This window comes from Leucopleurus acutus, assembly GCF_964270905.1.
Source record: "Leucopleurus acutus genome assembly, chromosome: 18".
Lineage (NCBI taxonomy): Eukaryota > Metazoa > Chordata > Mammalia > Artiodactyla > Delphinidae > Leucopleurus > Leucopleurus acutus.
The window spans coordinates 8,740,983-8,753,467 of NC_139160.1; the positions used below are offsets into that span (position 1 = coordinate 8,740,983).

The window sequence follows — 12,485 nt, forward strand, 5'->3', positions numbered from 1 at the left end:
GAGGCCACTCTTTTTCAAATCCACGGTTGCTTCCACTGTTCACTGCTCAAGAGCCTTCGGAAAGCAGCAAGGCCCATGAGCCTCTCTCACCTCCAGAATCCAGCTGAAGGCTTCCTAGGTACTACAATACACCTGAATTAAGCCTTGTGCTAGGCATAGCACAGACCCCGTGAATGATGAGACTGCTGTCTTTCAGGGCAGTTTGGAGGGGAAGTTAGGCACAAAACAGTTGTTTGGTACCCTAGGAACGTCAGGGATACTACGGAAGCCTGCAGAGGGAAGTGCCTAACACTGCAGGAGGCCTGAGGTGGGTTTCACAATTTTTCAAGCAGGGAAACAGGCTCAGAGGTTTTGAAATCCTGCTGCCTAAGAGCAACACGCGGACTAGAACCAATGTCCTCTGGCTTCAAATCTCGGCCTCTTCCACTCCTTACGGCGCACTCAGCCGGGAAGGGAGTTATCCACAGCCACGGACCACTCTGGGGTTTTCTAACGTCTGCCCACTTTGGGGGACGCCCGCTTTTAGGACCAAACACAGACTTTTCACAGACCCCAGGCCGCATTCGAGGGGGACCACCCAAACGTGACATGGAGCGAAGGGGGAAGAGGCGGCGAGTATACATAGGGCGTGGTGCCTCCAAGCAGCGCGGTCTAGTAGTCTGAAGGCTCAGGAGAAGAGAACGGACACCTCAGCTCCCTCTTTAGCGGCTCGGAACTGACTGTCAGGCAGCCAAACAAGTATTCGCTTCGGCCACAACTAGAGGCGGCGGAGACGCGGCCCGAGTCTGACTTCCGGGTGGCGCGCGCGCGCTGCGTGCAGCGTCATGGCGTCATCGCGTGACGTATCCCGTGAGCGGGCTTTTGGAGCGAGAGTCTGAAACCGCTGGGCGGAGGTGGAACTGTTACGGCTCCGCGCCGTGTGTGTTGTCTCGGTCGGTGGGTCGCGGCGAAACGGAGCCTGCGGGGTCAGATTTCTGATCTGAGTGCCGGCGCACGTTTTGTCAGCCTACTCTGGACAAAAACAGCTGCACCTCTGAAGGCGGTTAGTATTCGCAGGGGTGGAGACGGGCGGCGGGGAGTGCCTCCGGTGCCCGGGTGGGAGCCGGGCCTCGGGCCCTCACTGGTCCCTGCCCACCCCGCACCGACGGGGAGAAGGGACCCGCTCCTCGGGGCTCGAGGGCGCCCCTTCCCCGGGACTCCATTGCCCAGCTTTGGACGCCGCTTGTCCCAGACGTCTCAAGCTGAAGTTTCCTTAATTGGAATCACGATGAAGTTACTTTCACGGAATATTGCTATCTTGGAAAATGTCCTAGAGCCTGTGGCCCACTGTATCTGCCTCACTTAGTCCCCGGGTAACTGCTGTGTTAACGAAGATTTACTGATTGGGAATTTTCAAACGGTGTTGATCTAATAGCCCTCGCTAACTGCGCAGCCACTAGCCACACGGGACTAGTTAATTTAATAAAGAGTAAATAATATTAAAAATTCTGTTCTTGAGTCAGACTTGCCACATTTCAAATGCTGAATGTGGCCAATGGCTGCTCTATTGGACGGCACAGATATACAATGCTCTCTTCATCGCTGTGAGTTCGATTCTTTTCCCGAGTGGGACCGAGGTAAATAAACATTGTAACTTTAGGCAGGTTTAGCCGCTTCCACTTTTACCTCAGAGTCACTTAAGAAGGACTGCATCCCTGTGAAGTGTATTTTGGTGTTCTCTTTTGCAGACTCCGTTACCAAACGTTGGAATAATATTGTAGATAAAAATGCCGATTGGATGCAAAGAGAGGCCAACGTTTTTTGAAATTTTTAAGACGCGATGCAACAAAGCAGGTATTGACAGATTTTATATAAATTGATCGTTTACATTGAGAAAAATGTTTTCAGAAAAATGTGTAATTATGCATGCTTGCTGAAAAAAATCCAGTACTTCATGTTTTTGTTTACACTATAAACTGTGCTTTATGGAGTCATAAATCAGGAAAATAATCATTTACAGTTAAACAAATGATAAATATAGAACCTGTAGTGGATAAAGAGGAGACTGACCCCTTGATTAGCAGAATTGTTGTTAAAGCAGAGAACTTCTAGCAAATCAGAAGCACTGGTAACGTTATAGCAGAAGTTGTCAAACTTTTTGGTCTCAGTTCTCCTTACACTCTTAAAATGATTGAGGACCAAGAGCCTTTGTTTATGTAGGTTACCACATTAGAAATTAAAACTAAGAACTTAAAAAAATATTAATTTAATTAATAAAAATAAACCCATTGCATATTAACATGAATAACATGTTTATGAAAAATAACTATTTTACAAGAAAAATGTGAGAAGAGTGACATTATTTTAAAATTTTGCAGTTCTCTTTACTATCTGGCTCAATAGAAGATAGCTGGATTCTCATACTCATTTCTGCATTTAATCTGTTACAATATGTTGTTTTGGTAGAAGTACATGAAGAAAACCCAACCTCACACAGCAATGTAATTAGAAGAAGAAGTATTTTAGTAGTCTTCACTTAACTGTGGGTATTTTTCTTTGGTACTACTCGAAAACTTAAGACAAGTGGTAGTTTCTTAAAAGTTGCAATGTGGAATCCGAAACCATGTAATGAATTTTTCATACTCTTCTTACATTAAATTCAATTAGTCTTTCTTGTACCTTGAATAAATCTTTTATCCATGTTGTAACATCATGCGTGGATTATTTGAAAAATATTAATGATATTCCATATATTGACACATTGCATTAGACATTATTAAAAAATCACATTGGAGGGCTTCCCTGATGATGCAGTGGTTAAGAATCCTTCTGGCAATGCAGGGGACACGGGTTTGAGCCCTGGTCCCGGAAGATCCCACATGTTGCAGAGTAACTAAGCCCGTGTGTCACACTACTGAGCCTGTGCTCTACAGCCCACGACCCCACAACTACTGAGCGAATGAGCCTCAACTACTGAAGCCCATGCACCTAGAGCCCGGGTTCCGCAACAAGAGAAGCCACCGCAATGAGAAGCCCTTGCACCGCAACGAAGAGTAGCCCCCGCTCGCCGCAACTAGAGAAAGCCCAACGCGCAGCAATGAAGACCCAATGCAGCCAAAAGATAAATAAATAAAATAAAATAAATAAAAATCACATTGGTTACCTCACTGATCTCATCAGAAAAGTCTTTTAAGATTGGGAAAACATCAAGCTCACAGAGGGTGATAGAGTTTTTAACAAAATTCTAATTCTCATTTGAAAGCTCACATGTTACCATTGGCAACAAACTGTTGTTTTCCCTGCAGTAACAGGTCCACTTCATTCATTTTCGAGAAAATGTCTACCAAATCACCCAACTCAGAATAACTTAGTCGTTCTTTCTTGTGAAAATGGCTTTCCATGAAAAGTGCTAATTCAGCTCACAACTCATCACGAGTGCTTTTTCTAAACAACTCTTGTGCTTAAATATGCAGAAATGCTTTATGAATGCTTCCATTTTTGTCACAGAGAATATTAAAAACATGTGCCCAAGGGTTAGGCTTTAATAAAACTAACTTTTGCTGCCTAGTTAAGGACACTTTAAGTTAAACTTGCTTTTTGTTTCTTTGGCTGCACCACGTGGCATGTGGGATCTTAGTTCCCCGACCAGGAATGGAACCTGTGCCCCCGCATTAGGAGCATGGAGTTTTAACCACTGGACCGCCAGGGAAGTCCCGCTTTTTTGTTTTTGTTTTTGTGTTTGTACAAGTGCATGGTGACGAAGAATACAGTGACTCCTAGTACAGTTTGTGGCCACTGCCTTGACTCAGGCAAAGCTTCATCAGTTTTACCCACCAGTGGTGTAAATGTCAATGTTGGGAAAAAGGCAAATGATGGCTAATATTATTATGAAAATAGTTTTGACCTTATGGACCTCTTGAAATGGTCTTAGTGACCTTCGCCTCAAGTGGTCCACAGACCACACTTAGAGAACCACTACTTTAAGGATAGATCACAGGAGAAATTTTGTCTTTCTCTTTAACAGAGAATCTATTCCATTCAATTTGTGAGTCTGCATGTCTCTTGTACCTATAGATTTATCACAGCCACTTATGTAGTATTGATAATTACTTGAATTGTATCTGTGGAATGCATTCTTACTATGGATGATTTTTGTTTCTGAGTCGTGAATATGAAAGAAAACTTTAGAAGAGCTAATATAGGTAATAATCTCCTTGTAAGTTTTGTAAACTTTTGTTATACCTTACTACAGATTGATAAGAGAACAGATTAATGATCCTGTTTAATTAGTATTCCTTAAAAGTAATCCACAGTCAAAATCTCAAGCAATTGTAATCTTTACTGGCTCATGGATTTTATTGTGTCACTGATTAAAACCCAGGTGGGATTTTAATTTTTCTTACAGATTTAGGACCAATAAGCCTTAATTGGTTTGAAGAACTTTCTTCAGAAGCTCCACCCTATAATTCTGAACCTTTGGAAGAATCAGAATATAAAATCAGCAGTTATGAAACAAACCCATTTAAAACACCACAGAGGAAACCTTATCATCAGTGGGCTTCAACTCCAATAATATTCAAAGAGCGAGGTCTAACTCTGCCACTGTACCAATCTCCTTTAAATGAATTAGATAAATTCAGATTAGATTCAGGTAAGTAATATGATGTGGTTGACTAGAAAAAACATGAACTAGTAATTCAGACAAATTACTGTTAAAAATTCCAGCTCTGTTGTTACCTATGTCATGTTGGTCAGCTCAACCTCTGGCCACACTTTCCCCACCTGAAAAGTGGAAATGTGAAAATACTACCAAGGTTTGGATTAAATAAAATAATGTAGGTCCTTGATAAATGTTTCTTTTCCTCCTTCCTTTGATTAATATATCCTGCCCACTGAGATTTGCTAAATTATGTCATTCCTATACAAAAAAACCTAGGGCTTGTTTTGATGTTAAACTAAACTGTATTTCTGCAGGCTATCACAGAGGACAGATTCTTTTTAACAGTTGCTATAAGTGTCTTTTGATTCGGTAGCACTTTCTCAGGCCTGTGTGCCAGATGTTTGCAACTTATCATGTAATAAGATTATATATTCATTTAAATATTTATTACCTGCTTGATTTAAGTAACATACTCTTCCTTTCTTTGGAGTATTACTCTCTAGTAAGAGGAATTAACAGTACACAGATTAAGTACAGTTTAGGGTTGAATGTGGTACATGCCAAAAGAACAAAAAGTATAATGAGAGTTAAGAAGAAAGAAAGCATAAATAATACTGAGGGCAATTAGGGAATATTCAGTTGAATTAAACCTTGAAGAATAGATGAGATTCAGAAATTTGAAGATGGAGTAGAGTGAGCGTGTTCTAGGCAGAGGGAAAAACATGAGGAAGAATATGTAGTTTGTGAAGTTAATAGCAAGGAATTCAGACTGTTTGGAGTGTTGCGTGTTTGAAAGGGACCAATAAACAGCCTAAGGCTAAAAAAAGCAGATTAGAGGCAGACATTGAATGCCAGGCTAAAGAAATTGAATTTATTTGATAGGTTGTTGAGCAGAGAAGTCACATGGAAATTTAATCATGCTACTTCCTGCTTCAAACCTTTGATTACCTCCCTTTGCCCTCATGATAAAATCCAGACTCCTTAATATGATTTACAAGGTCCTTTATAATCTGTTCTCTCATTAACTCTTGCCTCATCCTGCCATAATTCCCCTCCCACCCACCCTCAATTTTCCATTCATTTGTACTGAATTTCTTTCTGAAACCACCATGCTCTGTGGCTCTTTACACACTGTTACCTCTGCCCAGTACTTACTTACTTCTTATGCTTTGTCTAGCTAACTGACACTCATCTTTCAGATCTTGACTTATTTCTCTGCTTCTGGGAAGTATTGCCTCTTGCACTCCTTTAGCTTCCAGTGAAGGAGACTTAACATAAGCGATTATCCTCTGATTAGTGCTATGAAATAGGAAACTCATGGTATTAGAAAATGCACATATAAAAGTGGATGTAGGTAATGAGCAAAGATTTTCTTAAACATTATTGGATACCTAATGGCATATGTAGTGAGTATTCAGTAAGTATTTGTAGAATAAATTAATATTTATTTTGCTTAGAAAGCCTAAAAATCTGGCAGCAGTCTTTGGAGATGTGTTTTTCAAAACGTGAGGCATGGACCATTAGACTCTCCTGAAGTGCTGATTGAAAAGGAAGATTCCAGGCACTTTTCTGAATCTATTAAATTAGAATCTCTGGGAATGGTGGTCATGAATGTACATTTTAAACTAATTGGGTGATTCTTATAGGAAGAGAAGACTGCAGGCAGGGAGATCAATTAGGAGACACATAGTGGTCCAGGTGATGGGAGCAGGTACCTGAATTAGAGTAATGGTAGTGAAAGTGGATATAGGAGGCAGAAACTACAGGACCCTGCAATAGCCTAGATATGGAAAATTCAAAAGAAAGGATCAAATCACAGGTGTAGGGCAGGACTAAGAATGTAGTGGTGGCATTCGTAGAAATTGTAAGCACTGGGGGAAAAGCAGGTTTGAGAGGGAAAAGGTTTGAAAGGATGAAAAAAAAGTAGGTTGAGGTTTGGATTGCAGTTTGAGAAAGTATTGGGATGTGAAGGTGGAGATGTCCTGAGAGCTTTTGGGAATACAAGACTGAAACTAAAGAAAGAATACAGGTGGGAGAGAAAGCTATAGGAATCAACTATCTGTTTGGAAAGTGAGGAAGTCATCAGATATGGTGAGAAAATTGATTATGATGAGGCCTAGCATAGAACCTTAGGGAATATTTAACAAATGAAACGTAGAAGAGGACACAGAAAAGGGAATCATCCATTCAACAAATATTCCATGCTTGCTTTTTGCCTGGCAGCTTGCTTGGCATTAAGGATACAAACATGAATAAGATGGCTTTTGACTTCTGGAACTCAGTCATGTAGGGGAGAAAATATATAAATATACTGGTTGGTATATGTTATAATAGGAGCGTGTATAAAGTATGATGTTATAGATATAGTAAAGGTAACAGCCATCTGTCTTAGTTGGTCAGGAAAAGCTCTGTAAACCAGTTTATACTGAATCTACTGAATCTTGAAAGACATACCTAGAGTTGGTGGTTTATTGTCTAATTGTAACCTGCTGGGATTGGTCTTTCTATAACCAAGGAAGGATAGGAATGAATTAATAAGGTCACTGTGGACTCACGGCAGAGGAGTTAGCTTTTTTAAGGTTGCATAAATAATTCTGTTGACTTGAGACCTTTTGAGACCTTTTGCTTTTAAGTTTACTTTAAATTGAGTATTGAAATGTAAGAGTAGGACTTAAACTGTTTAAACATACTTAGTTCAGTTCTAACATCTAATATATTATTTTTAAATTATCCATTAAATTCCATGAGGCAGTGTGCTGTTTCTTCTCAGCAGTCTTTCCTCTTGCATAAGATTCCATGAGTTTATCTTAACCATCGTTCGTCTTATTTATGAGCTCCTCAAGTTATTTGGGAAATATTTATTGGGGTATGAACTTCATTTTGCCTGGTTCATTTATTTATTTACTTTTCATTTCTTACAGTTTCTATTCTTTTGCACTTCTTTTTATTGCTGAGCCAATATCAGTACTTTATTATTAACTAAAGTCCTGTGTTTACACTAGGGTTCATTCTTTGTACAGTTCTGTGGATTTTGGCAAACGTGCAATGTCATGTACCCACCATTACAGCATCATACAGAATAGTTTCACTGCCCTGAAAATCCCCTGTGCTCCACCTATTCACCCTTCCTTCCTTCCCCCTAAACCCCTGGCAACCACTGATCTTTTTACTGTCTATAGTTTTGTCTTTTCCAGAATGTCATATAGTTGCTTCCTTCACTTAGCAATGTAAGGCTCCTCCATGTCTTTTCGTGGCTTGATAGCTCATTTCTTTTTATCATTGAATAATGCTCTTTTATGTGGATGTACCAGTTTGTTTATCCATTTACCTATTGAAGGACACCTTGGTTGCTTCCAAGTTTCAGCAATGATGAATAAAGCTGCTATAAACATTCATGTGCAGGATTTTGTGTGGACCTGAGTTTTCAATTCATTTGGGTAAACAGCTAGGAGTACAATTGCTGGATCTCATCCTAGAAGTATGTTTAGTTTTGTAAGAACTGCAAACTGTCCTCCAAAGTGGCCACACCATCTTGCATTCCCATCCACAGTGAATGAGAGCTTCTCTCGCTCCACATCCTCATCAGCATTTGGTGTTGTCTGTATTTTAGGTTCTAATCTAAATACACCATTCTAACGGGTGTGTAGTGGTATCTCATTGTTTGCCTTCTTTTTTAAGTCCATGTTTTTGTTTGTTCTGATTAGGACTTTATTTTAAGAAAGATCCTTAATCTTTCTTAAAACAAAGAAAGGGGAAAAGGTGAAATTTCAAAATAGGTTTAGTTACTTTTCAGTATCTTTAACTGAAAGTCTCTTAGAGAAGGAGATTGGATATCTTCTTGAAGAAGGGTTTGCAATTTACACGTACATTTGGCTTATGTATATTGCCTGTTTCTTGAGAAAGGAGAATATAACACAGTGTTTGGGTAGGCTGCTACAAATAGTTTTCAGCTTGGTCTTTTCTTTGTTTCAGTAACACTAATGCAGCTTATTTTCCCCCAAACTTCTCTAAGTTAGAGATTATAGGAACAATTAAAGCGATTATTTTTGTTTTTTATTGTTAATTTTTATTGAGTATAGTTGCTTTACAGTGTTGTGTTAGTTTCTTGCTATAAAGCAATTACTTTTAAAAGCAATTTTTTAAGAGTAATAGTAAGTGCCAAATTTGTGATACAGAAAATAGGAATATTGAAAAACTATAAATTGGATTTGATAGAGCCACATATAGCTTTAGAAACATTATTGTCTTAGAAAGTAGATGTGTTCAGTAGGAACAGACACAAGTATTATGTGTCACTGTCTACAACCCACTTTTCTTATCATTGCTAATTCATTCAGCCAGTATTTGTGGAGTGTCTATAATGTATCAGGCATTATTGTAGTTTCTAAGGATACAGTGATAAGTAAAACAAGTCCTCTACTTCAAGGAGCACACAGTCTAATAGGGGAAACAGGAACAGTGTATGATAAACTACTCTGTGGGGAACACATCAGAGGGGCGGTCAGTCTCACCTTAGGGACCAGTAAAGATTTCTGGAGGAGGAACTTTCAAAATGGAAACCTGAAAGAGAATCTAGGTCAAGAGAAATAAAAAGAGGTAGAAAGAAACAGTTTGTACAAAGGCCTAGAGTGAAAGAGAACATCCTTGCAGAATATGCACATGGATGGACACGGCTAAAATTAGGTTGTGAAAGAATGTCATTGTAAAAATTAAATCAGATTGTGAAAGGCCTTGTTACTAGGGAGTTTTGTTATGGAGTTTGAACTCAATCTTGAAAACAAGATCTTGAGAGGTTTTCAGCAGAAGAGTCATATGGTCAGGCTTTGTACTTTGGTATGTTTTCAGTAAATGTCTTTTCCTTTACTCTCACCTGTCAAGATACCATAGTACTGTGTGTAACTGAATGACAAGTCATGCCACATTTATTTTGTATTCCACTTGTGTACATTTCAAACAGTTTTCCCTACTATACTATGAACTCCCTGTGGTTAAAGCTCTGTCTTGAATTGTATTACTCAAACTGTCTTGGGCTTGTTGTATGCGTCACATGGTTGTTGAATGGGGGCAGACATCCTTTGAGACATCCCTTTTTGAGAGGAGTGAGCAAACTGAGAAACCAGTTCAGACTGAATTCCCCATGTGTTCTCCTTCCCAATGTAGATGAGGCTTTCTGTTTTTAAATACTTCCAGAGAATAAAAATTCACAATCTAGAACATACACATCCTCACTGAATTATTGCACTGTTTCAGGAAAGGACATTGCTAGTGGTAAACATAAAAGTTGTTGCATGACGAAGGTGAAAATGAATCAAGTAAATGATGTTACCAGCCCACCTCCAAATTCTTCTCTTAGTGAAAGGTATGATGAAGTCATTATATTAAAATATTTAAATGAAACGTTTTCCTACATGTGATGTTTGTTATACACAGATGCATCTAATTTTCATGGTAATATTTTGCTGTAGAGCCTGGTAGAGGATCTTCTATTTTAAAATAATTTCCTTTTAGATTGAGTCCTTCAATACAATAATTTTTACATTACAAACATTTACTTTGTTTTTCTTATAACATTGAATTCACTATTTTCCTGTATATCCATGGAATTTTTAAGTAACAAAAATATTATTGATGAAAAGCAATGCCTTTGAAATATCCTGTTTAAAATAATTTATGTACTTTGAATCTTTGGAGAGAATATGATGCTGTTATAGAGTCACTTTATATAATTTTTAAATTCAAAATATACAATTCCTAACATCTAAAATTTGTGAGTACTTTATACATTACTTTCAATGGGGATTTTAAACATAAGTTAGTGGTTACTTAATTCTTCATGAGATATTTACTTTTTAAAAAGTAATCTAAAAATATTACAAACTAGTATACGTCTAATAATTGATATGACTGAGAGTCCTTTTTTTTAATAAGATTAGTATTTTGTTTCTTTTTGCTATTTTTGTTCTCTTTTGAAATAATCTGAGGGATTTGTTCTGTTTTGTTTTAGTCCTGTTATTCTACGATGTACACATGTAACACCACAAAGAGAAAAGTCAGGTATGATTAAAAACAAGGTTTTTTATTTTTCAAATACTCTAAATTTTAATAAAAATAAGGCTTAGTAATTTTGTCCCTTGTTTTATCCCCAGTGATATGTGGAAGTTTATTTCATACACCAAAGCTCATGAAGGTAAATATTCTGCCTAGTTTATTTTTACTATGTGGTAATTGAGAATTTGACAGCAGTGTCATAAGTTTGCCCTCAGATTTACAGGTCTGTACTTGAGATTGATTCACATAGGCATTCAGTAAACGAAAAATGAAAAAAATAAGTGAATGAAAAAATATTCTTAATTATCAGTGCACTTCTGTGAAATAAACTATTTTCTTTATTTTCAGGGTCAGACACCAAAACGTATTTCCGAAAGTTTAGGAGCCGAGGTGGATCCTGATATGTCTTGGTCAAGTTCTTTGGCCACACCACCAACACTTAGTTCTACTGTGCTCATAGGTAATACTAGCAAATATGTATTATATAAGATGATGTTGATAAATTGTCATCTGTAATGCTTCTGTCCAAAGAAAAATATGAAAAGATGATTAGATAGTAATCAGAGTAGATAATACTGTTTTTGATAGGTGTGTTGGTAGTTCAGAATAATTTTATTGTGTTTAGTGTAGATTGAAGTAAATCTCAAGTGCATTAAATGATATTTTAGAGGAATCAAATTAATTTATACACAAACCAGGATTTTTTTTTTTATTCTAGGAAAAATACATTCCATGTTGATTCCTCTTTAGCTGGGCATTTAATTTTCTTCTTTTCTGGCTGAGATGAAATAATATAGGTAAAGCATGTTGAAAAGTTAGAAGTGTTTAACGTATGATATGCCTTTCAACTATATTGTTATCTAAAAAAATACTAAAGTCTACAAGCTTTTGCTTTTAAGTCATGACCTCACAGCTTCATCTGATTTTCCAAGCCTTTGTGGACCGTATTACCTTCAGGTATTACCTTGTGGACACTATTACCTTCAAGTCAGGATCAGCAAACCATAGTTTCTTACCACTTTATCAGTGGTACTAAGGAATTGTGAGCACAGCTTACCCACTGTGTTGATTGACCTTTCTATAATTACTATACTTCGATCAATTAATTTTGTTTCAAATGTGTCATTTAATCCAATAGTGCATGTTTCTTTTGATGTCTGACCAAAAAATACATAAGTTTTACATGAACTTTAATGTACGACATATGATACAGTATAGGTAAATTGAACTTTTTTTCTTACAGTCAGAGATGAAGAAGCATCTGCAACTGTATTTCCTAATGATAGTACTGCTGTAAGTAAATATGACAAATTGATTATGCTGTTGCAATTGCATATAATTTCAGAATGCCTTGAAAAATTATTTATCTTCCATTTTTCATTCTCTAATTTATGATTTATATAAGCCTTTGAGGAAGTCTCTAAACCTGTTTCTATATGTGATTTTCTTTGACTTACTATGAAACTTTGCTGTCTCTCTGTTTAAGAATAAGTTGAATATACTATATGCATAGTGAGACTTTTTATACTAGTGATTTAAAAACATAACTTTTGTAGATTTCGAAAAGCTATTCTTCTAATCATGATGAAAGTCTGAAGAAAAATATTACGTTTATCCCTTCTGGGCCAGACAGTGAAAACAAAAATCAAACAGAAGCTAAAACTCATGGTAAGTCCTTCTGTTTAATTGAACTACTGTTTTCAACTGACATCATTGAAATATTGCTCCTCTTTTCTTGAAAAGAAAACACATTGCTTCTCCTTTCATGATTACTGAAGGTATTGAGAATAGAAACTAA

General features: G+C 37.5%; 1 protein-coding gene across 1 annotated transcript in view; it reads left to right on the top strand.

Moving 5' to 3' along the window:
- The first annotated feature begins 970 nt into the window (after positions 1 to 970).
- The window catches only part of BRCA2 (BRCA2 DNA repair associated), a 53,400-nt gene continuing 41,885 nt past the window's right edge, over positions 971 to 12,485 (top strand). Inside the window, exons 1-9 of the mRNA XM_082859348.1 lie at positions 971 to 1,042; positions 1,728 to 1,833; positions 4,385 to 4,630; positions 9,890 to 9,998; positions 10,644 to 10,693; positions 10,786 to 10,826; positions 11,036 to 11,147; positions 11,931 to 11,980; positions 12,244 to 12,355. Of these exons, the coding sequence (XP_082715474.1) occupies positions 1,767 to 1,833; positions 4,385 to 4,630; positions 9,890 to 9,998; positions 10,644 to 10,693; positions 10,786 to 10,826; positions 11,036 to 11,147; positions 11,931 to 11,980; positions 12,244 to 12,355 (787 nt within the window). The 5' untranslated portion in view covers positions 971 to 1,042; positions 1,728 to 1,766. The remainder of the gene's footprint in view (positions 1,043 to 1,727; positions 1,834 to 4,384; positions 4,631 to 9,889; positions 9,999 to 10,643; positions 10,694 to 10,785; positions 10,827 to 11,035; positions 11,148 to 11,930; positions 11,981 to 12,243; positions 12,356 to 12,485) is intronic.